The sequence below is a fragment of the Engraulis encrasicolus genome, chromosome 14, assembly GCF_034702125.1.
Source record: "Engraulis encrasicolus isolate BLACKSEA-1 chromosome 14, IST_EnEncr_1.0, whole genome shotgun sequence".
NCBI classification, from domain to species: domain Eukaryota; kingdom Metazoa; phylum Chordata; class Actinopteri; order Clupeiformes; family Engraulidae; genus Engraulis; species Engraulis encrasicolus.
In genome coordinates, this window is record NC_085870.1 from 33266427 (window position 1) to 33293926 (window position 27500).

General features: G+C 44.0%; 1 protein-coding gene across 1 annotated transcript in view; it reads right to left on the reverse strand.

Annotated features, from left to right (window-relative positions):
* The window catches only part of cadpsb (Ca2+-dependent activator protein for secretion b), a 152538-nt gene that overhangs the window by 82200 nt on the left and 42838 nt on the right, over positions 1 to 27500 (reverse strand). Inside the window, exons 2-3 of the mRNA XM_063215474.1 lie at positions 22224 to 22337; positions 16245 to 16577 (exon numbers count right to left, since the gene is read on the reverse strand). Coding sequence (XP_063071544.1) covers positions 16245 to 16577; positions 22224 to 22337 — 447 coding nt within the window. The remainder of the gene's footprint in view (positions 1 to 16244; positions 16578 to 22223; positions 22338 to 27500) is intronic.

Here is a 27500-nt window from a genome sequence, read left to right on the forward strand (position 1 = left end):
GAGAGAGAGGGGGAGGGGGAAAAGGAGGGAGGAGAGAGAGAGAGAATGGTGCCCATGGGGGCATCAAGTGGAGAGAGAGGGGGAGGGAGGAGAGAGAGAAGGAATATGACCTCCATGGGGGCATCGTGTGTAGGGAAGTAGAAAGAGAGAGAGAGGGAGAAGAGGAAGGAACGGGGGAGGCCAGAAGAGGGAAGTAGGGAGGGAGGATACTGCCCATGGGTACACCATATTTAAGGAGGGAGAAAGGGAGGGACTATGGCCTGTGTTAGGGCATGAAGTGGAGGGAGGTAGATAGGGATGGAAAGAGAGAGTGATGGAAAGGAGGGAGGGATGGTGAGAGAGGGAGGGGTGGAAGAGGGAGTATGGTCTCCATGGAGACATCATATACAGTAGAAGGAGGAAGGGAGGGGGAAGATATGGTGTCCACAGAGGCATCATGCAGGGAAAAGAGGGAGAGAACGAGGGAGGTGGATACAAATAGAGAGGAGGAGAGGGAGGGACTATGGTGCCCATGGAGAGATCATGTGGAGGGATGGAGGAGGAAACCAGGGGAGAGGGAGGAGCGGAGGAGAGGGTACAGTGTCCATGGTGGCAGGGGGTATGCCCCCTTGGTGACCTCAAAGGAGAGAGGGATGCGCGGAGGAGGAGAGGGTACGGTGTGCATGGTGGCAGGAGGCAGGCCCCTATGGTAACCTCGGAGGCGTAAGATGCGCAGGCCCAGCACAAGGGTGACTGGCAGGGGCACAAGAGGAGTCAGCAGGCTGCATCACCACCAACACCATGAATACTGTATACCCTCTCCCTCTCTCTCTCTCTCTCTCTCTCTCTCTCTCTCTCTCTCTCTCTCTCTCTCTCTCTCTCTCTCTCTCTCTCTCTCTCTCTCTCTCTCTCCACACAGACAGACATGCAGACACACATGTAAGTACATTTGTACGCACACACAAAAGAGACACACATGCGAGCCTCCAACTGGACACACACACACACACACACACACACACACACACACACACACACACACACAAACGCATGCACACACGCACGCACGCACGGAAGCACGGACGCACGCACACGCACACATGTCACCCCACCCAGAGAACACTACGTATATGCTGTAGACCAGTGCCATTTGAGATCCTTTCGACCTTGCTAGCCTGCCCTGTCACACTGACTAAAGGCCAAGTTATGCTCACCAGGAAAATCGCCTGCGACATGCCACAGAGTGAGGCCATAGCCCTCAACCCAGAGAGTGTGCGCAACTCAGCGCACACCTCAGAACATGTCGAGCTACACGGCAAATCTACGGCAAGGAAAAGTGGACAAGGCCCTACCGTGGCGCTAACGGTAGGGCACTCGTTTACTATGTGGTCGAACCAGGGTTCGATTCGGCCCCGGGCACTTTGCCAACCCCTCCCCATCTCTCTCTCCCAACTCGCTTCCAGCCACTACCTTCACTGTCCTATCTCGTATAAACAAAAATAAAGGCTTGAAAAGCCCCCCCCAAAATACTTATACTTAAAAAAGGAAAAGTGGACAAAGCAGCTGTTATTAGTCATCTCCAGAAACTGTACCTTTCATATGAAACGCAAGTTTGCATAATAATATTTTCCAACTCGGCTTAAAGCTATTTTTTTCCCAAGCAGGGGTGCGTGTACCACTAAGGGTACGAGAGCACACCTCAGGGTGTGATTTACGTAATGGAGCATAGTCATATTGGGATAAAGAAATAGATACAGAGAGCATGGGTTAGGGGGTACTCGTGGTACAACAAAAAGGCTTAGGGGGTATGCAAGACAAAGAAGGTTGGAAAATACTGGCTTAAACAACCAAGATTTTCAAACTCCCCTACACAGTAAATTCTGCAGTGCTCATTTAACACTTAGAGAGTTCATTTGAGTCCATTTGGACTTAAATGAACTCTGTAAGTGTTGAATTAACACCACAACATTTACTGTGTAGAGTTTAAGTGGAGTTTTGCCTTTTCTGAATCCTTTCAGGTAACCTAGTGCAGATCTGGCAGTAACATTTCTGGCACGGGCCAAAATCAATGTATCGAACGAATCCAGATGCCTGCCTTTAGCAAAGCTTTTCCTACACACATTCAATAGGAAAGCAGGCTCCCAATGGTAACTGTGAGACCGGACCTCACTGATTGTCAAAAGCTCTCTGTGCAGAGAATGGAACAGACCAAAAGTCTATCACTGCAGCCAGAGAAAGAGAGCAACTCAAGTGTTATTGAGGGGAGAGAGGAGGGGAGATAGGAGGAAAGGAGAGAAGAGGAGAGGAGAATAAAGGAGAGGAGAGGAGAGGAGAGGAGAAGAGCATCATGTGCTCAGCAGTGCTTTCAGCAAGAGTGCTGGTGTGTGACTGTGCACCTGCTCAGGAGAGAGGAGAGGGTATTCGCTTCTTCGGAGGCTTCTAATGGAGGCACAGCACTAGTTGTGCCCTTACTCTCTCCTCCCCCCCCCCCACACACACACACCTCCTCCATCTCTCTAGCGCAGCGTATCTTTCCTCTGACAAAAACATATTGCAGATGGCATCATCAGCACTGGCTCTGCTTCTTTGGCACAGGGGGTGTTAAGGATCATGAATGAATGAGTGAACCTCGTAATTGCCCTTCCTTTCCTGACGACAACGGCTGATGTATAAGTCCCCGTGGCACCAACGATCAATCATTGAGACCGAGAGAGGCTCATACAAGCAACTCCATCAACAGATGTTACATTTCTTCTCAAATACCGTCCCCAGTATCCTACCCTGTTGTACAGTGCAATAGACTTTTGGTGTCACTACATACAGGGGTTAGACAATGAAACGGAAGCACCTAGTTTTAGACAGGTTTGCCTATAGCAGCCCGGCCGTGTATATTGACCCTTTGGAGCTCCCGACGGACAGTTCGGGTGGAAACAGGAGAGTTGAGGTGCACATTTAATTCTGCCCTGATTTGGGCACAGTCCTGGTTAATAACCGAACAACCCTTTCAGACAGCTTCCTCTTGTGTCCACAGTTAATCCTGTTGGATGTGGTTTGTCCTTCTTGGTGGTATGCTGACATTACCGTAGATAAGGTGGCTCTTGACACTGTACAACACAAAGTTCCCAACATGATGGCATGCACATAACTTTTTCATATATGTTTTGTGGAACCCAACTAAGTCAAATACAATGGACAATAGTTTAAATGTGTACTATTAACAAGAAAGTGGTGAAAATTCTTTTAAATCTTAACCTGCGCAGCCAGCTTTATAATATGGCACTGACTCCCCTCTACCTCAACACCCCTTCAGATGCTCAATTCTGCTAACCTCCTCACCCCCACACCACACCTCCTCAAATGTACTCCACATACCCACTTCACCACCACCTCCAACCTCTTTAGATGTCAACCTGCCCATAACTATCCACCCACCTCCACCTCTTCAGAGCTGTCCTGCGGTAATTCACCTGCTCCTACAGATGCTGCTGATTCAGATTCAGGTCCATCTCTTCTGTTAATGCCCACTAAGCCCACAGCGGTTGTTAAAGAAATAGATAGCGGTTGTGTTTTAACATGGGGTTGTGTGTGTATGTGTGCGTGCGTGCATGCGCTTGTGTGTGTTTTATGTATTTGTGTAAGAGAAAGAGGAAGAGATAGAGAAAAAGAGAGAGAGAGAGAGAGAGAGAGAGAGAGAGAGAGAGAGAGAGAGAGAGAGAAAGAAAGGTGGGGGGAGAACGAGAGGAGAATAGAGGACAGGGTAATGCGAGTATTTATTGTTTTTTTCTCCTCCTCCGCTATCTCCCCACTGGTCGATGTGCTTGGACGCAGGTAATTCAATCAGCGGCCACTGGAGAATGAGGGATGATCTATCTAGCTGTGGTGGTGTTGCTGGGGATTGTGGTGTGTGTGTGTGTGTGTGTGTGTGTGTGTGTGTGTGTGTGTGTGTGTGTGTGTGTGTGTGTGTGTGTGTGTGTGTGTGTGTGTGTGTGTGTGTGTGTGTGTGTGTGTGTGTGTGTGTGTGTGTGCATGTGTGTGTGCGTGCGTGTGTGTGCAAGTGTGTATGAGCACATGCGTGCGCATGTGCATGTGTGCTTTTCCATATGTGTGTGTGTGTGTGTGTGTGTGTGTGTGTGTGTGTGTGTGTGTGTGTGTGTGTGTGTGTGTGCGCGTGCGCGTGCATGCACGTGTGTGTGTGTGTGTGTGTGTATGTGTGTTTGTGCACGTGCATGTGTGTGTTTGTGTATGTGTGCGTGCATTTGCATGTGTGTCATTACAATGGGGCGTTGGGGTTGGTTTGTCCATGCGGGTAAATATTCATGATTTGGAGTATGATGGCCAATGGGTTTTTTGGGGCAATATCTCGTCATGACAATGAAGCAAGTAAGCGTGTGTGTGTGTGTGTGTGTGTGTGTGTGTGTGTGTGTGTGTGTGTGTGTGTGTGTGCCTGCGTCCGTGAGTAAATGCGTGCGTGAGTGCGTGCATGCGTACATGCGTGCATGCGCGTATGTGTCTGAGTACCAATGTTTGTGCATCTATTTTTGCAAGCAGCAGGTGCTTGCCTGTTCCAACACTGACTCTGAATAGATTTGGACTTCTGTCTGTGTGTGTGTGTGTGTGTGTGTTTATTTTGGGTTTGTGTGTTTCTGAGTACACAGGCACACTCACTTGCACGCATGCCCACAGAGCCATTTGTCCCTGTGTGTATTTGAAGAGTCATTAGGATGACCAATGGCCTCACCTCCAGCCACAGACTGAATAATATGATGCATTAGACAGAGTCACGCCGACCAGACTGGACCACTCAGAACTACAGATGGCACAATGAGAGAGAGAGAGAGAGAGAGAGAGAGAGAGAGAGAGAGAGAGAGAGAGAGAGAGAGAGAGAGAGAGAGAGAGAGAGAGAGAGAGATGGACTGACACTGGTAAAAAAAGAGGTAGAGAGAGAGAGAGAGAGAGAGAGACATAGAGAGAGAGAGAATGGAAGCAAGACAATGTGTGAGAGAGGGACAGAGGGAGAGCAAGGGAGAGATACAGGAGTGAGAGAAAAGTGTGTGCGTGTGTGCGTGTGTGTGTGTGTGTGTGTGTGTGTGTGTGTGTGTGTGTGTGTGTGTGTGTGTGTGTGACAGAGAGCAGGAGAGAGAGATAGATAGAGAAAAAGAGAGGAGGATAGACAGTATGAGAGAGGGATATACTGTAGGAAGGAGAGAGAAAGATGAGGAGAGAAAGACAGACAAGTGAGGAAAGTGAGGACAACACAACAGAGTGTACCAGAAGGAAAGACAGAGGTGGAAGAGAGAGTGAGAAGGAAAGAGTGATATAGAGAGAAAAAAAGAGAGATGAAGAAGGTGAAAAAAATCTGCATCAGCGACGAAGGCTCTTCTCCACCCATAGTATTATTCAGCAGAGACAGAGCATCCATCCACACACAACCGACTATAGCATGGCGCATCCATCCTACTTCTAGCTTATCGGGACAATTAAACGTAAGTGCATTTGGCAAAGATGCGCAGAAAACATCAGTCGAGGGTAAATCCGTCAGCTATGCTCCATTTCACTTTCATCGGCGTCTCAGACGTCTGCTCACTCAGGTGATTTCTGGTATCAAAACGAGACACTTTTCTGTACGGTGGGATCGTCACTTTCATTTCGCTTAATTGAAATTTATGATGCTGGTCTATGCCGTCTCTGTAAACGCTTTGGCATAGCAAAGCCATTTGCTTGTTAGATGCAGCATGACGCAGCTGTGGTAACGTGTCCGCACAGTGTAGTGCACAATAAGAAAATCTACAGCAAGAAAAACATGAAATACATGTACATTCTGAAAAAGAGAGGAGAGGGAAAAAACATGTAGCTTTGTTGTCCACATCACACCATAGACAAGGTCAAAAAAGCACATCTCACGAAGGTCAAGAATGACAAGGTCACAGCGTCCATAGTCAGACCAAACCCTTTTACAGCATCACAATGAACGGCAATCTTTATCTGACAAGCTCAAAAGCTAGAACTGAAAGCTGTTTTCGGATTGATCTCTTTATTTCATAACTGAATGTCAGAGGATGGAACAAATTGCTAAAAAAACAACATTAGTCTTTGACCTTGTCATTGCTGTGCAGAGCAAAAGCAGAATTCAGAGGATTCAGAACATAACTGTAAACATCTACATCCACATCTACATAAATGTGACATTGCCCACATATACAGTCTGTTACTCGCACATGCGATTCATGTATTTCCACCACACTATCATACTACTCTGAATTTCTGTCTCAACGTGTTGTGAAAATGACACAAGTACAATACTACTAAATGTAGCAATGATACTCAAGCAGGAGTATGCCTTTACCGAGGTCCACATAAAGCCATTGAAAGGAGAATTGAAGCATACTGTGCATTTGTGGCTGCGTGTGTTTGAATCTGCATTTCCAGAAGTCTGTGTCTCTAATCCTGAAGAAAGCCATTTCCCTGCAGCGGCGGCTCCCGCCCTCCCGCTCTGTCTTGCTGATTCTCTACACCCTCTCTTACTCTCTCTGTACACGCTCTCTCTCTCTCTCTGTACACCCTCTCTCTCTGTCTCTCTCTCTCTCTCTCTCTCTGTACCTCTCTAACTCTCTCTGTACACCCTCTCTCTCTCTCTCTCTCTCTCTCTCTCTCTCTCTCTCTCTCTCTCTCTCTCCTTATCTGTGTGTGTGTGTGTGTGTGTGTGTGTGTGTGTGTGTGTGTGTGTGTGTGTGTGTGTGCGCGTATGCATGCGTGCATGCACGTGTGCGTGTGTGTGTGTGTGTGTGTGTGTGTGTGTGTGTGTGTGTGTGTGTGTGTGTGAGTGTGCATGAACACACTAAGAAGACTACACCTACTGCTGGAGATGATGAAAATGGTTCTCCATTATCATCCATAATGACTGGAGAAGGAGAGGCTATGTGAGAAAGAGAGAGACAGAAAGAGAGAGAGAGGGGGGGGAGTGTATGTGTGAGAGAATTTGTGTGCGTGTGTGTGTGTGTGTGTGTGTGTGTGTGTGTGTGTGTGTGTGTGTGTGTGTGTGTGTGTGTGTGTGTGTGTGTGTGTGTGTGTGTGTGTGTGTGAGAGAGATAGAGACAGAAATAGTGAGTGAGCGAGAGACAGAGAGAAAGAGAATGTGTGTGTGTGTGTGTGTGTGTGTGTGTGTGTGTGTGTGTGTGTGTGTGTGTGTGTGTGTGTGTGTGTGTGTGTGGGTGTGTGTGTGTGTGTGTGAGAGAGAGAGGGGGGGGGGGAGTGTGTGTGCGAGAAAATGTGTGTGTGTGTGTGTGAGTGAGTGAGCGAGAGAGAGAGAGAGAGGGGGGGGGGAGAGAGAGAGAGAGAGAGAGAGAGAGAGAGAGAGAGAGAGAGAGAGAGAGAGAGAGAGAGAGCGAGAGAGAGAGAGAGAGCAGGAGTGCACTTGAGGAGGGGTAATGAGCTGATGGTGAATGCGTCAGCCAGTCCCACTTCCCCACTGGAGATCCTGAAACCTTGTTAGTGCACATAAACAAGCCTGTTGCCCTCTCAACTAACCCCCCTCTCTCACACACCCAGGCACACACACACACACACACACACACACACACACACACACACACACACACACACACACACACACACACACACACACACACACACACACACACACACACACACACAAATGTATGCACGTGCAATCACACACACACAGTACAGTACACACATACAGTAGTACTCACACACACACACACACACACACACACACACACACACACACACACACACACACACACACACACACACACACACACACACACACACACACACACACACACACACACACACACACACACACACACACAGACACACACACACACACACACACACTATCTCTCCTTCTCACATCGGCACAGCAGTCTCTCAGGGTGGTGAGAAGGTGTGAGACACCAAGCGGGTGTTTGGCCCTCAGGGTCAAGGGAGCTGCATGAGAACACACACACACACACACACACACACACACACACACACACACACACACACACACACACACACACACACACACACACACACACACACACACACACACACACACACACACACACACACACACACACACACACAGTGCAAGCTGACTTAATTACAGCTAGGCATCGCCACATACAGTGACAAAACGCTGTGCCTTAGCAAGCCTGTTGGGGACAGGTTACAAGCAGGAGGATCACCCCAGCTCTTCTATTTAATCTCCCAAATACACCCAGAAGATGTTCCGTATTTCATTTAGGCCATTTACTATAATGTCACTGAGGTTGTGCATATATGAGGGTGTGTGTACACCTACAGTATATATGTTTCTCTATCATGTTTTTCTTTTTTGTCACAAGCAGAATTGGCCTTTGAGGGTGTTGACTGAGTTTGCGGGGTACTGTCGCACGGTAGGTGCCTCTGGGTTGGAGGTCAATCTGATGTTGAAACCTTCATGCAATTTTACCAGTACACCTCTATAGCATATATGAAGAGTGTTGTTGTTGTAAAATTACATATATCAATCAGATTTTGAAACCTGCATGCACTTTTACCTGTGGATACTGTGCATTTGCTTTGTTTACAGTAAGTTGTGATTCTGATGTCATGTAGGCTACCGTAAGACAGCACATGATGAACAAAAATGAAAAAGAAGTTCCATAAAAATCCACTGCAGCGTGTTAGACTGGACTGGGATGAAAAAGCAGGCCAGGCATTTTTAGTGAAGACCCCCAGTCTGGCTGGCATTCGGAGAGACCATGAAGCCTGTGACAGCAGTTATAGTCATCTATTACGAGTTATTTTGACCACAACAGCCAAAATAATATTTAAATCTGACTGAGCGGCATGATGCCACTGTATTGAGGGGAGGAACAGGCCAAAATAATCAGCGGTCCACCGGGCAAATACCCTGTATGCCTGATGGCCAATCCAGCCAGTTGTGTTAGGTTTGAGTGCTGCTCATTTTTCCTAATTCGTCCCGCTACTTCTCTATCGCCCTCTCCTGTCATTCTCTCATCTCATTCTGTCTCTTTTATCTCTCTAATTAATTACATACTGGGTGTTTTTCTGCCGTTTGCTATCGCAGCGGCTGACTGCCCCCTCTCTGGCGTTTTAGGCCATTTTGTGCTACAGACAGGCACACAGCTAAAGACAGAAAGACAGACCAACAGATACACAGACAGACAGAGGGACAGACTGATAGACAGACAGAGAGGCAGACTGATAGACAGACAGAGGATCACACAGACAGGTAGGCAGACGGGCAGACAGACAAAAAAACAACTTGCAAAAAGGCACATCGATACAACATAAACAGACAGAAAAAAAGGAAAATATAGAAAGAAAGAACGTAAGAAAGAAAGAAAGAAAGAAAGACAACCAGACAGCCAGATAGATAGAGAATCATGCAGACTGGCAAAGCGCAAGCTCCCTAAAGGCATGTCAGCAGCATGCCACTGAATTTCAGCCACTTAGTTACTCCTGATGCACTCAGTAAATACTCTCCAAGCACAAAGTAGTCCGTGTGCCATCCTGGGGTACTGTTGCTGTTGCTACTAGATGTAAGTGTGTATCTGACACTCAGATGTGTGTGTGTGTGTGTGTGTGTGTGTGTGTGTGTGTGTGTGTGTGTGTGTGTGTGTGTGTGTGTGTGTGTGTGTGTGTGTGTGTGTGTGTGTGTGTGTGTGTGTGTGTGTGTGTGTGTGTGTGTGTGTGTGTGTTTGTGTGTGTGAAACAAACAAATGAAATGGAAACATATACTCTGGTGTGTATTACATAATATTACTCCACATACCGCATTTCATAGACTGTAAGTAGCACCGTCATACCAATTGCGCTCTAAAAAACCATATCATTATCCCATGCTACAGAGAACCACTCGAACCACATGCTTGACTAGCCTTTTGAATTTCCACTAAGTACTGCACATGTACGTGTGTGGGTGGGGTAGCTGATATATAAATGTATGCCGTGTGTGCGGTCTTGGTGCTTATTTATTTCTGAGCACTTGAGCAACCCATCTGAAGCAGTGCCCCACCTCAGTAAGTACATGTGCACATACTGTTATGTGATGTGTGGGTATGCTGCCACCAGGGGCCACATCTGAGTGCCCGGTTCCTTGTGACTATATGCAACTGTTTTTTTTTGTCTAAAGCAGGGCTATTCAATTGGAGGCCCAAGGGCCAAATGCGGCCCAGATGCAGTCCACATGCGGCTCAGGCATGGCCCCCAACTGAAGCATTATACATTTCAGTTTTGTTACTGCAGTACAACACGTTGTTTGCTTGTGAATCTTCTGCTTGTCTTATACATTCACATTCAATGTGGTTAAGTTTTAGGTTAGAGGAACATGTTTAAAATTTGTTTATGGACTACCAATTTTAAGTGTCATTTCAGTGGTCGTGATGTCTGAAAATGTGTGGCCCGACTGCAGTTCTTGGTTTCGAAATGTGGCCCAGATGAAATTCTAATTGAATAGCCCTGGTCTAAACCTTCTGATTCTTGTGGATTGTATGCCATTTTGATATTCTATTATTGCTAATGTCTCCTTTATTTCATCTCCATTAAAAAAATATCTATGTATTCATTTGATTTATTTTATATTCTTTTACTTTATTTCATTATTTGTGTTTTAACATTGTTGTTAATCTAACTGTTAAGCACATAGAGCTGCATGTCATGTATGAGTTGTGCTTTACAAATACAGTTATTCTTATTCATATTCATATTGATGTGTATGAATGTGTGCCCGAATGTGTTGTGGGTATTGTTGCTTAGCCTATTTACTTCTGGGCACTTCTGCAACCCGTATGAAGAAGTGTGCGATCTCAGGCTACAATAGTCGCCAGTCGGCACTCTAGCATACTCTAGGACTAGGTCTAGGATGTCTGGCCTGGCTGTACGGCAATGCTGATGATGCTGTTGCTGACCCTGCCTGATGCTGTGTGTGTGTGTGTTTGTGTGTGTGTGTGTGTGTGTGTGTGTGTGTGTGTGTGTGTGTGTGTGTGTGTGTGTGTGTGTGTGTGTGTGTGTGTGTGTGTGTGCGTTTGTGCGTGTGTGCGTGTGTGTGTGTGCGTGTGTGTGTGTGTGTGTGTGTGTGTGTGTGTGTGTGTGTGTGTGTGTGTGTGTGTGTGTGTGTGTGTGTGTGTGTGTGCACGTGTGCATGCTGCTGCTGATACTGTGTGTGTGTGTGTGTGTGTGTGTGTGTGTGTGTGTGTGTGTGTGTGTGTGTGTGTGTGTGTGTGTGTGTGTGTGTGTGTGTGTGTGTGTGTGTGCATGTGTGAGTGTGTGCGTGCGTGTGTGTGTGTGTGTGTGCGTGCTGCTGACACTGTGCAATGTGAGCTTGTTGCACCTCCGGTGCCTCTGTGGTGTCATCAGGTGGTCTCAGCAGCACCACCAGGGCACTCTGCTGCAGCCAGCCGGCTAGCCGCCCAGACAGCTGCTGATGCTGCTGCTGCCACTGCCGCCTAGCCTGATTATTATTGACTCTCAAATCTCTTCGAGACTTGGTCTGACCAAGAGCATAGCAACAAACATTTCCCAAAATGGCATGGTTGACCCGCCTCCCTTGGTTTGCTACTGGTTGTTTGCTTCCCGACAAAGTGGTATAACGGTATTAGTATTGCTCCTGGACTGACTAGAAGCAACGCTGAAGGTCACTAGGAGGGCCCGCCTCTGCAAAGTGCATTTTAAAGTGTCAATTGAAGACTTTGATCTCCATTAAGGCATAATAATAGATTTTTGCTGTGTTAATTCAACACTTACATCCCCACTAAGGGATGATGACTGTTATATTGCTGTGCTAACTCAACATTTAGATCCCCATTGAGGGCTGATTGTTGATTTTTGTTGTGTTGATTTATCACTGAGAGAGTCGAACCACATACTCTATACAAGAGTGTTAAATTCATCCCTTTAAGCATTGATAAAACACTAATTTAACACCAAATACACTCTATAGAAGTCTGGTAAATTCAATTCAATTCAATTCACTGGTTAAATTCAATCACGCATTGATTAAAACACTCCATCACTCAGCACTTAACGGATGGTTGAATTTACAGTTAGCACTCTTCAGTCAGAGTGTATTTGGCCCTGCTACTCTATGGGTGTTGAATTAACACTGCAAATGCTGCTGTGTGTTCATCCCTCAGCGTATGGGGTGCAGATGACAGCCCGGCGTTTTCACATTGCCTCGTCTCTGAGGACGGCACCTCTCGCAGGCACCCGCACTCGCTGCACGTCAAGCCACCAGACCAAAATAGCACAGCTGACGCGACACCAACCAAGCCCTCCGTTTCCCCTTTCAGATCTTGTTTTTCCCCCTCGCCTCCCAAATCATCTAAAATGGAGGACCGTTTAGAAGTTTCTGGAGCAAGAGGATGAGAGACGTGGCTATACACTGAGAACAGTCACGATCTCATCCTTGAGAAGCCTCAGTACTTTGTGAAGCGTGTAATCAGGGCCACCGACAGCTTTGGTAAGGCCGGGAACAAAGTCATATAAAAGCCCCCCCACCCACTCAATACATAAAATGTAGCCTAATGAGGACCTAAGTCCGGGACCCTCCACTCTCTGGGTCTGGGACAACAGACCCCTTTGCCCCCCCCATGTCGGCTTTTCTACTGGTATATATACTGTAGGTGGGGATCAGTTGGTTTGTTTACAAGAACAACACGGAGCACTTGAGGCCCTGCTGGGAATAAGTAGCCCTAGTCTGTGTTCTCTCGCTTAGATAGCTATGTTTCAAAGGCCTGGAGGATTATAAACAAAACAGCTGAATCAGGTACAAACCAGAACATGAGCAATACACAAGCACACTTGAGACAGAGAGAGGCCTGCAGAGGTAATAACAAAAGCAAATGCACAGATATGCTGCCGTTTTCATGGTTTACTACTACTGAGAGTGGAGAACACTCCTTCAAAATTAAGAGTTTTCTTCCAAAATGCTAAACGGTGTAGCCGTTTTCAAAAATATGAAAAGGACATGTATTTATTGTTCTTCTACACATTTTAAGTGTAATGTGATTCTACAGAGTACTATGGGACCAACTACATTCTACAGTAGAAGATGGTAAAATCAACTCCCCAAGTGTCCAATTAACACTGCATTTTTTTTTACTGTGTTTGATTGTAAAATCATAACATTCACCCAGTTCTTCCAATTGTGCAAAATGTACCTTAAAATCTAATAAAAAATACAGTAGTTCATACAAATTGCATTTAAATGGCATTCATAGCGTGTTGAGCTCAAAGCTCTTCATATGTATGTAACTCTCAAATAGAAAATAAAAGAAAAACATCATTCATGAGGACACACAAGATGGTGGTAGCCAATTGCAATGCGTTTTCCCCCAAAAAAATAGCCAACTCCCTCTCTTGCCAGAGGGTCAATGGCATCCTGCTTGTCTTCGCTTTGATGGAGAGACCGAGCAGCCACCGTCCGTAAAAATGTCAGCGGCACAGAATTAACATTGTGTTTTTCCTCATCCAAACAGCAGAACACTCCCAGGCTGTGCTTTGTCAAATGCAAAATGGAAAAAACAACAACAACAGAGCTACAGTGAGGAGGGAGTGAGAGCTTTGCTCTTATGTATACTAACATCAAAGATTTAAGAATATTTCCCTCTGTCTGCATAGAATACATGCCTTATTCATGAAGTGCTGTACATGTGTTTATATGTGTGAATATAGGAGAAAGGCTGCAGAAAGGCTTGCCCTTAGCCAAGAAGATGAATGAGGAATAGAAACCTATGACTACAGTACTGCACTGAGAGTTGCAAATATATTGAAAATGCAGAACTTAGTCCACCACCACAGCATGTATGTTTGTCTTCGATTTCTCTGTGTCAGTGATTGTATATTAGTCTTTTCTCATTATTCTACATAGAAATATTACAGAAACTAAATATGAAGAAAAAATCTTTTCTGTTCCCAATTATAGACCTTTTGTGATAAACTGGACAAACATCTCAGGGTATCCGTTAAACACAACACATAATGAGCTTGCATTGTGTTACTGTTAAGCTACCTCAAACACTGTGGTATTGTGTGAATAGTCTTGAAGTTACATGATGTTACACATTTTTTTACAGTGTTACTAATTCAGTAAACTGAGTAAAACTAAGTAAAGTTACAGGGAAATAAATATAAGTGTCTACTATATTTAGCATGACAATATCAATGTGACATAGGCTCACCTTGAGCAAACTATCCTCACACATTTTTGAGCAAGGACATATGTCAATTATTGATTCTTGCTTGATACAGGTTGTCAACTCAAAATGACTTAAACTATTTAGCAAACTGGAATAATGTACAGTATGTCCCTGCCAGAGAGCTATGGTCCTCCAACACAAACTGTCTAGTCATGCCACTTGCTCTCTCTAAGCAATGCCAGTCAAGACTGTTCTCTGTCATTGTCCCTCAGTGGTGGAACAAACTTCAGGAGGCATCAAGACTAGGGTCATCTCTCTCAACCTTCAGGAAGCAGGTAAAGACTCTTCTCTTTAATGACTATTTACTGTACTGCACAAATGTATGCCTGAGCTGGCCCAGACCCGGGGGTATCTCTACGGCATGTTGTATGAGTGTGTGTACTCTACTTAACCCTTTGCTAATGACACTTAATTTTAAAAAAGTTGCTTTGGCAAAAAGCGTCAGTGTAATGGAATGGAATGGAATGGAATGGAATGGAATACCTTTTAAACCTCAAACAACAGCATTAATGACAGCTTTGCCTTCTAACTATAAAACAATACAAGAGCCGAGTTAGCACACTAAGTTCAGCAAAGTACCTTGACAGTAACATACTGCATCTCCCACTGTTTCTATGGGCTCCTTACAATGCATAGCAGGTACTTACTACAGTAAACAATACTTCTCAGACATGAAAACAGAGATGTTTCTGCTTTTAGCTCGAAATTCTCCGCACTTCAGCCGCAGACAGATCTGGTGAGAGTAACGAGTTGGGGGGAAAAGTACATGCAAATCTGGTACCCTGCAGTACCAGCCAGGAGGAAAGGAAAAGTAGGTTATTCATCTTCAAAGGTTGGAGGGAAAGGAAGTGGGAGAGAGAGAGAGAGAGAGAGAGAGAGAGAGAGAGAGAGAGAGAGAGAGAGAGGGGGAGAGAGAGAGAGAGAGATGGAGGAGGAGAGAGAGAGATGGAGGGGGAGAGAGAGAGAGAGAGAGAGAGAGAGAGAGAGAGAGAGAGAGAGGAGAGAGAGAGAGAGGAGAGAGAGGAGAGAGAGAGAGAGAGAGAGAGAGAGAGAGAGAGAGAGAGAGAGAGAGAGAGAGAGAGAGAGAGCACGCTGAAGGCCACGTGATGGGACTGGGGGGTTGGTGGGTGGGTGTGGTGATGCTGTGCTCACATCTTTTTTACTCTCTTTTTTCCACCACTTATCATTGCTGTTGTTCTATATTGCATTACCACGGTAAGAAGGGAAACCACATAGAGGAGGCTACAGTACAGCCCTACAGTTTAATATCAACAAAAGCTCTTGAAAGTCAAGATAGGTCTAACCTATTTGATAATTCATGTAAAAGGAGTTGAACATTTTGTTTGATGCACTGTACTAGAATAAATAATTTAATAACGGCTGTTGACCTTTAGATTTTGGGAAGACAGTGTACTGATTCACCAAAGCTTATACTTGAACGTTACTGAAGTGGTGGATAAGAGCAACATAAGCTGGGGAATAAATGAAAAATGTTCTGTTCATAATGATAAAAATAAATCGGTTCTAAATGCTAAACCACAAGGCCTTCTGTCATCTGAGCTCTGGTTAATAATTCATGCGGTGGATCATATTTTTGTAGGACCTCTGGGTGCCTCCAGGTTTCAGAGGCATCAGTGCCGTGCTTTGCGGCCATCACTATTGCGATGCAGGCCTGCCCTCAACTTAGTGAACTACAATAAAGCAAAACATTCAAAAGAGGTGTGTGTTTTTCTTGTGCTTCACAGTTACTTTTAATCATATTTTGATATTATTTAATATTTTATTTTAATACTTTTTGTTTGAATTCGGCTAGGAAATATTAGATAACATTAACCTAGTTCCAGTTTCCCTGATTGGAAAAGAGCTTGTCATTTTTCATGCAGTACCTGCACTGGAGTTCCACACAACCAGGCAGTTTCACAGTATTTCAACAACTATATTTTCATAGCTCAGACATTGGGAGTAGTGAACAAAAGAAAAATGAACAGAGGAAATCTGTCAGCTAAACTGCTGACAGCTGACAGCATGAGAAGAGCTTGGTGGACTGCACAGTACCTGGCAGGCCTGGTAGAGAAGCTGATGCTCGAACTTCTTGATGCCGAGGATCTGCTGGAACATCTCGTAGAGCTGGTCCTTGCTCAGGATGAGCTCGGACGCGGCGCTGGCCGTCATCCGCTGCTGGGCCTTGCGCGGGTCCTCGTCTCCGCGGTAGATGGTGTCGAACTTGGCCATCCAGGAGCTCAGCACCGTCTCCTTGCTCAGGCCGTCGATCTCGGGCAGGCTGCGCACGCGCTTCTCGATGTGCCTCTTGAAGACCTCGCGGCAGTCAAGGGCCGAGAAGCCGCCCATCTGCACCATCTTGGCTACACGGTCGCTCTTCAGGAAGACCTGTGCGAACCAAACCAAACCAAAGATTCTCAGATAACTGGTGGACACAATGTGTTTTTAAATTTGTACGCTAATTTTGTACGTAATTTCATTATGACTTGTGCATATGAAGAAACAAGTGACAATAAAAGCTGACTTGACTTGACTTCATTATAATTTCCTATACAGGTATGTGCACTAATGATGAGATCTGCTGGACATTTTTCATAGATCAATTTTGAAGGTTAACCCAAATACACTTGTCACACTGTACACTTGTTGTGAATATCAACCAAAAGTATTGAGACATTAGGCTTATTGTTCTGCTCACATTTCAGGACAAGCATGAGTGGCCAATGAAATCCCCAATAGAGGGCAATGAAACAGACCAAGCAAACATAGAGAGGCTACCAGACCACATTTTGAACAAGCTGGAACCTGAAAACAGCATTTGATAATAAAAGTGTACATTTTCCATCTCAAGTGGATTGCCATGGATTTCTCAACACCCTGTAGTGTGAACCAACATGCCAAGACATGCACAATCATAGCTGAATGTCGACCACAGTAATAGCTTAAATCAATTATCAAATTAAATTATTCCTATTCCCAATTTATACTACAATTACCATTCTGGAAAAATTAGATTTTTGGGACTCTTTCAGGACAGCCATACCTTCAATGGAAATTATTCCTATTCCTATTCATATCTATGACCACAGTACAGTAACAGAACCAACATTGAACGTCTTTGCTCATGCAGATGACGAAGGGAATTTTAACAGCTGTATGGCCTGCAGGCTCTCTGGTGATGGTGGCTGCAACATGTGAGTTATCATGCAATCCAATTAAGCTAAATGTTATATCCTTCATGATGTTCCTGTTATAAAACAAGACGGGTTTTTTTTGTCTTATTGTCCCATTAATCATCGGGCTACAGAAATATAATGTCAATCCAACACTACTCTGAGAATGTATGGTCACAATTGATACAGTCATCATTCAAGTCTTTGAATGTTGAATAAATACTTTGAGGGTTAAATTTAACACCGTTTCAGAGCATACATTACTGTATATGGATTTGCTTTGTTAAGTTGACACTCGAAGAGAATTGACTCAAAAGAATTAACACAACATATTTTACCTGCCCACAGTACCCACTAGTGATATTTAGGGACCAATAGACCGGGAAAACCTTGTTTATTACAACACAATAGCTTTTAGCAATTAGCTTCTGAGATATCAAAACATGTATTTCGAAAAGGCAATCATGATTCACCGAGTGAAGACAAGTTCATCAATCAAGGCAGCTATTGCTGTGTGTGGTGTCTTTAATAACCCAGTTGGAATTGTAATGAAATATTTATCAGCTGCATCTGCAATAAAAAAAAATGAACTGGTAGAGGAGCGCATTCGACAAGCCACGAATAAGAAATTATTATCTCACATTTCAATGGTTACACACAACGGAACTAAAGCGATGTGATCAAGAATTAAGTGTGACGGTTCCTATTAGCATGAAACGGCCCAATGGTTTAGCTAAAAGTATGTGTGTGTCTTCATTTTTTTAATTGAGAAATTGTGAAGGCAAACGTATACCGTCTGTGGGCCTGAATGTGGATGTCGGTCACAGGGAGGACTTTATAAATAAAATATAAGTGACACTATAAATGTTGGATCTCTAAAGTGATGTACTGCTGTAATATGCCAAGGCCATTAAGACTCGGGGACGGCATGTTTAAAATTTTAAATGTTTAAAATAAAAAAAGATCGCCCACAAGCCATAATGTGGTTTACAGAAATGAATGTGTTATCTAAGTGTAAAACAGATGTGCTTAATATTGTGTGTTGCCTGAGATTTTAATTAGAAAAGGTTTCATGTGTAGTCTCATAATGCCACCAATGGCGCTCTGTAATAGTCTGTGAAAGCACTAGCATAGTACTACAATACTGTGACATTGCACATAGTAGTATGCGTGTGAGAATTTAGTAGTACATTACAACTTGGTAGCAACAAAATTATAGGGGCCGGTCTACCATCATCCACACCACCTCTTGACTCTTGGCCTTAATGTCCATACCAAAAGTACAGTTTGTCTATGAAGAGCACCTTCGGACTACCTTTCCAAGACTAATGGCGTACCCCTCCAAACCTTTGTTCTGCACAGTTTTTCTATACTAGGTGTGAAACAGAGTCGTTTCATATGCTATTTCAGTAGAGTCACCATTCCAGTCCAGTGATTATATCTTGCTGGTATTTTATATACTTTTCTTAAAATCCTCTCCACACACACATATACACACACACTCTCTCTATCGCGATCCCTCCACCTCCTCCTAAGAGATGGGGGAAGACGAATTGCTCTGCCCCCTGGTTTGGATTCAGGCAACCATTTCTCTGCCGATCTTTGCCAGCCGCAGAGCAATTTCCCCTTGCACAAGTGTTTTAGCCGAAATAAATAAGCCCCTCATCAGCCCTGTTAATTCAGAGCCCGCCGTCCAAACACTGTTGAGTATATAACAGAAAATGGAGATCGGACCCAAATATTTTGGAGGCAATGGGGAGGGTCAATGGGATGCTTTTACATCAAATCTTATGCTTCTATGGGGCAGCTGGGCCTTGTCAGCTACACCCCCCCACCCCCACTAGCGATGTGCTCACCTTACAGCCTTACAGTGCCATCACAGCACTGTGCTAATTGGCTAGCGAGGTTCAATCCCAGAACCAGGAGAAGGTCAGAGACGCTGGATAGGTTGCCCACATACTGTGTAGACACGCACGCAAGGCGCATGCACACACACATGTACAGACGCACGCACGCACGCACATACTCATGCACGCACACACACACATTCGCAGTCTCACCCATGAGGGCACTCTCCAGTGGCAGTCCCATTGTTCATGGGTAGCTCCTGAGAGGCTGCTTCTTCTACATCTGCTGCCTAATTGTGCTTATTATAAACCCATCCAAACAGGAAGGGGGTTCAAGGTTGCTGTGTCGGAGTTGGACAAATACAGAACATAATGGACTCATTGTTGGGGCAGTGCCCAAACCTCAGCGTGACCTGTGTGTATGCTCTCTCTTCTTTGCATTCAGGATATGCAGTGGCAGGGCCACCAACATTTGCCCGGGCCCGGGACCAAATCATCTGAAAGTGCCTTCTCTGCAATACATAACATGTAATGGGGATCCTATTCTGGGCCCTCTTTCTCCCTGTGGCCCAGGGCAGCTGTTTGTCCCCTAACGTCCTCCTTATGCAGTGCAGTGAAGTACAGTAGTACTGGAATAATTTCAGCAATCAGTGCCTTTGTGTACTAGAGCCGGGAAAGCAGCAGTCCATCTTTAAGTTCCTTTTCATGCACTGAGTTCATTGACCTCTTAGTACTGTATCATTGAATGAGTTCCTATTCTACAATGGCTGCCCTGGGGTATGTCGCTGCGGGGGCAGAGCGTGATCATCAGCAGCATACTGTGCTGTACAGTAGTCCTGAATGTGCTGGCCAGGAGGCATTTGTAACAAAGGGCAGTTAGGTTCAGGGGGCAAAGCTGTAGCAAGAAGAAAAGCTCCTCATTTCTCTGTGTATTAGCTTTGTCATCTCTGATTCAATACAGGTTGATTCTCTCCGGCATATTAATGAAATAGTAATTGTCAGGTCCCTTTGTCAAGTCAATGATTGCTCGGGGGCGAGTTGGGCAGAGATTGAGCTGTACAAAAAGGCATTAAACGGGAGAATGTCCTGGCAGAGTGGCTACCTTCACTGCTGTACCTTGTCTGTACTGTATTACCAATTAGGAATATGCTATGTTGGATTTTAATGACAAATTAGGTTAAGAATTCAATTTGACTGTTAAATGTATTCTACATGACATGTTAAAATTCCATTTAGGCTGTTAGCAATATGTCTCATTATATATTTTTTAAATGTTTTTTTTTACCAATCAGGACAGGTAAAGGCTAGAACAAAGAGGCTAGAACAGCTAGAACAAAGCTAAAAGCTAGATCTAGAAGAAAAGCCAGTGTCTCGAGTTTAAAAAGCCATAAGGAATGATGTCACATACAGTAGTAGTCTTAGCCAATGGCAATCAACACTATTGATTGAAAAGTATCCCCTGGAGGCCTACGAGTAAATGCACCTTTATTGCCTCTTACAAACTAAGAGAGAGTTGTTCATTCACAGATAAAGCAATGAATCGAGATTTAAATGTTATGTATGAGATTGGGGCAATATTCAGATTCCATCAACTTCAAGACAGAGAGTAGGACTCCCTGTTGTTTAAAGCCTGATTCGGACGGGACTTTTATTACCTATGGACCCCCGGTAATTCAGAATAATTACAGAGAATGTCTGAGTTTTTAGTCCTGTGCGAATGTGCCATGTCCGCGATTTGTGAGGTAATAATTCCGCGAATTACTTACTGTATTTCAGCGAAACACAGATGTCCTAGGGTAATTTCACATAGGCGCGCCGCCTGCACCCCCTTATAATGTCTGTGAATTGAGTAAATAACAGACGTTTATTTATCCCATCCGAATGCGCCCCGAAAAATCACGGAGGTTCGGGGGTAATTGCGAATTACCAGGGGTCCATAGGTAATATTTATCCCGTGCGAATCGGGCTTAACAAATTTGCAGTGTTAATTCAACACAAAGATGGTCGAATTTAACCTCTAGGTGTGTTTGGTCCTAGTCTCTATAGAGTGTATTTGATTGTACTCTCTATAGGTACATGTGTGTTGAATTAACACTACAAAATTTACTCTGAAGTCCATTTTAGAGCCGCCATTACGCAGCAGCCATCAGTCAGACACGGATGCGTCTCGGTGGGATGGCTCTGCACAGAGGAGAGCTGCTCTGCTTTGACGTGACATGATGACCTCGTCATTACCGCTGACGGATGATCATCGAGGCCGGCGCCAAAGTGACACTCTTGGATGGCAGGCAGCACGTTTACCACCGCCACCTCTGCTGCCATCACTGCCGCCACACCTGCCGCCGCCGCCGCAGCGGAAAGCTTTTAACGGTCCCGAGAGTGGTCTTCATAACCCTCATCGCTATGCTAATTGAGTCACGCAAATCCTCTCTGATCAGCCGGGGCCTCGTATCTCCAGCACTATAAACAAGATTCACTTGACTTGGCTTCACTCTGTGAGGCATGCAGCTAAAACGCAAAGTAACGTTTGAATATCTGAAGGGCTATTTTCAAAAGGGCTATGCGTAATATATGTGGATGCATCAGTTCTGAATGACTGGAAACCAGACAAAATCAATATACAGTATATTATTAATTAGTTTTGTAAGTTGAGTGGAAAAATGTTTGAGAAAAAATAAGGGGCGAAGGGGTGAAGCAAAGATAGCTAATGTAAAGACACAAGATACATACCTTTTTTCATCAAATCCATGGTAATGGATAAATTCGTGTGTGTTACTAAATCTCAGCACTTCATCTTTCTGGCTGCATAGTGCATGTGGAGATGTTTTCAGATCTTGTGGTACATGGCCGATGGAGCCAAATGGCTATTATTACACCCCATCTGCTCCTTTGTAGAGAGTCAAACTTGACACTCATCTATAGAGTCCTTTCCTCTAAAGTGTTGAATGAACACTGCTAAAATTGACTGCGCTGCTAACACCACTCCAGTCGTCAGTGCGGCACTGCTGCCATACCTCGTAGTAGCTCTGCACGGCGTTGATGAAGGCCTCATCTGCCACGATCTGGGTGTCTCCTTTCAGGAAGGACTCGAAGCGGTCCTTCACCGTCTGCAGCTGTTGTTTTGTGATCTGAGGAGAAGAGAGAGAAGAGGGGGGGGGGGGCATCTTGATGAGTCTCAATGGAATGACAAGGGGACAAGAGGCATACAGAACGCCAGTGCAGTCGCGAAGAACACAAGTGCCACAAAATAAACGACTGGCTACTACGGCTTTAAAATCTGTGCAGTACAGAGGAGCGGAAATAACGGACATCTCAATCGCATGGCAAGGGGATGAGAAACGGCAGCCAAGTTTATACGAAATTTGAGTACATTAAAACAACAATAATATATCGTAACCATAATAATGTAACAATAACTAGCAATGTATACCGTAACCATAATGTAATAATGACTAAGGATGGAAGCTGCTGTGTAATGTACGATGAGCAGATATATGCAGGGCATCACAGTAGCACAAGAAGGGCCCAAGATTGTGAAAGAGGTACACACTGCACTGCACACTGTGTATGACATCCTCATGAGGACATCTTCATCTTTACCAGGCATCTTAATGGTGCATCAGAGGGACAAGAACCACATAGAGCACCAGCCAGCACAGTAGCATAGAGTGCAAAAAAAAAAAACCCAAGCAAATATTACGGGCAGCTGGTGTTTTGTAATCTATGTAGTGGAGAGGAGCAGAGGAGCAGATAGGGGCAGGGGGTTAGGGGGCATCTCAATGGATTTCAATGGAATGGTGAGGCAAGGGGACAAGACGCATACAGAACACCGGCCAAGCTCAGTAGCAAGGGAACACGAAACGAGTGCAACCGCCACACACGCACACGCACACACACACACACACAGGCAAATATGGCCGCAGCTGAACACTTGAGCCAGCATGGTAATTACGACGTGGAACTAATTAGCGCAGTGTGGTCGAGTCAAAGGAGCATCTGAGCCCTCTAAGAGGTCAGGCAGGGGGTCACAGCACACCGCACACAGCACAGGCAGATGTGGGTATTGCAACCAGTGCAGAGATAAGAATTTTCTGAACACACACACACATGCATGCACGGCCACATCCACACTCGGGCACGCGCGCGCGCGCACGCACGCACGCACGCACGCACACACACACACACACACACACACACACACACACACACACACACACACACACACACACACACACACACACACACACACACACACACACACACACACACACACACACACGGGTGACAGGTGACATAACCCAACCAGAATTCTCACTTTCATGTACACTGTGAAGTCATTGTCTCCCACCCATAATTTGTCCTATACTCATATACTTATTGTTTGGCAGACTACGGCTAATTAAATAATCCTGTGTAAGCATGAGGGTGGCCGTGTGCCATATAGTCTATATACATTTTCAACGAGACAGTATCTTGTAGTCTGCCCAGCAGCACTTCTGCCACGTACGTACCCCAAAAAAAGTCCTGCTTTTAGCTAATTGAAGTCATAAAAAAGAGATCTGCTGATGTCTTAATGAACAAGATGTCCAGTCCAGACTGGGCCCCTGTGGGCGTGCACTAGTCTCCCAGCCTGTCAGAGGGGCGTTCAGCTACAGGAGCAGAGGAAATGGGAGTCAGCTGAATATTTCATGAGTTCTTTTTTATTACAGGTTTTTAATCAAAGACTGTTCTCGGGTGAAATTGATATGTCCACTGTCTGAAATAATTTAGCAACCCCTTACCTGATATTATCCCTATTTTTTAGAGTAATGCTTGATGAGCTCCTAGAATATGCCTATTTCCTCTGATCATTTTTTTCACCCCCTAGTCATTCTTTTCCACAAAACGCTCTGGCTGAGAACATTTTGTACAGAAATAACGAAGTTGATCAGTTTCAGAAAATAGTCATTTTCAGAGGCAAGATCATTGGAATTGTTGAGATGTGTTATGGGTCTGAAAACAAAGGTGGGCATACATGTCACAAGTCAATGTCTATAGAGAACTGGAACATCGAGCGAACAAACCCTTTTCCCATATCTTCTACTACCTTTGTAGCCTTATACAGTATATCTGCAGGGGCTGACATACAGTGAGGAGAATAAGTATTTGATCCCTTGCTGATTTTGTTGGTTTGCCCACTTATAAAGACATGATCATTCTATAATATTAATGATAAAATGTATTCTAATATAGAGAGACAGAATATCAAAAAGAAAATCCAGAAAATAACTTTGAAGAATATATTTTAATTGATTTGTATTCCATTGAGGAAAATAAGTATTTGACCCCTCTAGTCAAAGAAGACAAAATACTTGGTGGCAAAGCCCTTGTTTCTCATACAGAGGTCAGATGTTTCTTTCAGTTAATGACAATGTTTGTGGATATATTAGAAAGGATTTTTGTCCACTTTTCTATGCAGATCATCTCTAAATCACTTAAGTTGTATGACTGCAGCTTGCCAAATGGGAGCTTCTGTTCCCTTCACAGGATTATTATAGGGTTAATGTTTGGAAACTGTCTAGGCCACTTCATGACCTTAATGTGCTTCTGCTTGAGCTACTCCTTCGTTGCTTGGGCTGTATGTTATGGATTATTATCATATTGGGGCGCCAATCCATGACCCACCTTCAGTCTAGTGGTGGCGGGAAAGAGGTTGGCATGCAGCATTGTACGTTTACATGTCTCCCTCCATCCATTTCTTGATGATGTGAAGTTGTCCTGTGTCTTGGCCAGACAAACAACCTCAAAACATTATGTTACCACTTTCATTTATGATGTTGGAGAAGGTGTTGTTCTTGGGATCATAGGCAGCATTTCTCTTCCTCCAAACACATCGAGTTGTGCTACAGTTTTTCTTGATCGCTTTCACACGATTTTTTAATCTGACTCACACAAAGTCGTCATGATCACTATTTTAGCAAAGCAAAAGACACGTTGTGCATATGTGTTAGCACATTCTTGTTGACTTGACATATTTCCCATTCATATAACACAGTTTTTGCTAAACAGTTAACGCATGTGCCATTTAAGTAGTACACAATTCATTGTTTAAGCTCTGATAACCATACAGGAAAATCTACCCCTGACTTTTAGAAACTACCGTCAGTTGTATGAACACACCAGAGCACCTATTTGATACTCCTTCTCAAAAATCTTAATTTAGCAATCAGTCTTTATACACAGTGTTCTTGGCATGGAGTTCTTTTGCAAATTTGTTGTAAGTGCATTCTCGTACTTCAACATCATATTTTACTTTACACATACTTTCTGTAATACCGTTATCAGCCATTACATTTTTGATTACAGTTGTAAAAAAAAGGAAAACAAAACAAACAAATAAAAACAAAACAAAAACTACATGAAAGTATTCTGATTTTCAGTCCAATTCTTTGCAATAAGACATTATTGTTACACGGACCCACTATCTAGCCTACTGACAATTTTACATAAGAAAAGACACACAACTCAAATCTTTATGCAAAGCATTTACTGGGCCAGCTGTCTCTCAGTCAGTAGATCCTGATCAAGCAGAGTCAGTGGCTAAGTAAAAGAAACAACAATGGAACTGGCTTGAAAGTTGAAAGTTATTGATAACAGTTTTAAATAACGTCAAATTGTGTCAACATGATAGCCGTGTTTTGGATTTTTATGACCATTGTGTAATGACTGACTGGGAGTGTTCATACACTGCTATGCATTGTGTATTGGACTGAAGACAGAGTTTGCTTTTATTGCATATGTTAAATATGTTGGAGACGTAGTAGCCTTTTGAAAACAAAGATGTTGTGTTTGGAGAATCGGTTTAACTGGTTAGCCCGTTGCGTGAACTGGTATGAAAATGTGCTTTTTGGAGTGACAACTGTGTCAAAGCAATCAAGAAAAACTGTAATGCCAAACAGTTTGATTTTGGTGTCATCTGATTCCAGCACCTCCCAATCATATCCTAATCCAGTTTGATGTTCATTGGCAAACCTCAGGTGAGCCTGAACAGGTTCCTTCTGAAGCCGGGGTACCATACATGCACTGCAGGATTTTAATCCGCTGTGGTATCAAGTATTTCCAATAGTTTTCTTAGTGATTGAGGTCCCAGCTGCCTTGAGATCATTTCCTAGCTCCTCCCATACAGTTTTAAGGTGCTTTTTCTCCTTTTTTCTGGTTATTAAATTCCCACAAGGTCAAATCTTGTATGGAACCAGAGACAGGCCTAAGATTGATGATTGATGATCATTTTGTTTGTCCTAAAATTGGGAAGAAATACACCAACAGTTTGCTCTTTAATATCCAGGAGCCCATTTCAACCTTTTTGAGTTCTAAAATCTTTTCCCTGACATCCTTTGACAGCTTTTTGGTCTGTCCCATGTTGGCGAGTTTAGTTTGATTGATTGACTGATTCTATGGACTGATTCTGCAGATTCAATGTGTCTTTTGTGTAGGTTACTATTAACAGGTGTGTTCAATTCAGATAACAAGTTGATTGGAAGTTCCATTTGATCTGCGGGATCAGAACTCTTAATGGTTGGCAGGGGATCAAATACTTATTTCCCTCAATTAAATATAAATCAATTATTATATATTCTTTAGAGTTAATTTCTGAATTTTCTTTTTGATATTCTGTCTCTCCATATTATAATACATATTATCATTAACATTAAATACTGATCATGTCTTTATTAGTGGGCAAACCAAGAAAATCAGCAAGGGATCAAATACTTATTCTCCTCACTGTACGTACTGTGCATGGCCAATTATACTAGAAAGAGACTTGTGCCAGTCTGCCGGAAATGCCTGCTGTGCCCTAGCACCTCATATGTTCTGAACATGACTTGTACAGGAAACAGGTGTAGTCAAACTAAGATAATGGGCGGCAGAATCGCACCACTTAAAAAGTACTCAGGCATCTGCTTCAACAGATAATGAAGACGGTGGATGAATATTAACTAGAAAAAACGAGATGGCAAGCATGGTCAATAAAAGTACAAAAGTAACAAAAAGTAATAAAATGTGTTTCTAACAATTAACAAATGAGCAAAACTGCTGCTTTAAAGGCTCCTTTTTTGTGTTTCCTTTTCTGTTCCCATCAGACAGATCTAAATGTCTAAATTAGCATACCCTTCCTTTTAAAAATTGTGAATCTGTCTCCATTTTTCTTCAAAAATAAATGGTACCACACTGGCTGTTTCCCAAGGTTTTTATGGTAATACAAAATTGTTTTTGCCCATCTCCATAAACATTTTTTGCTTTTTGCTTTTCTC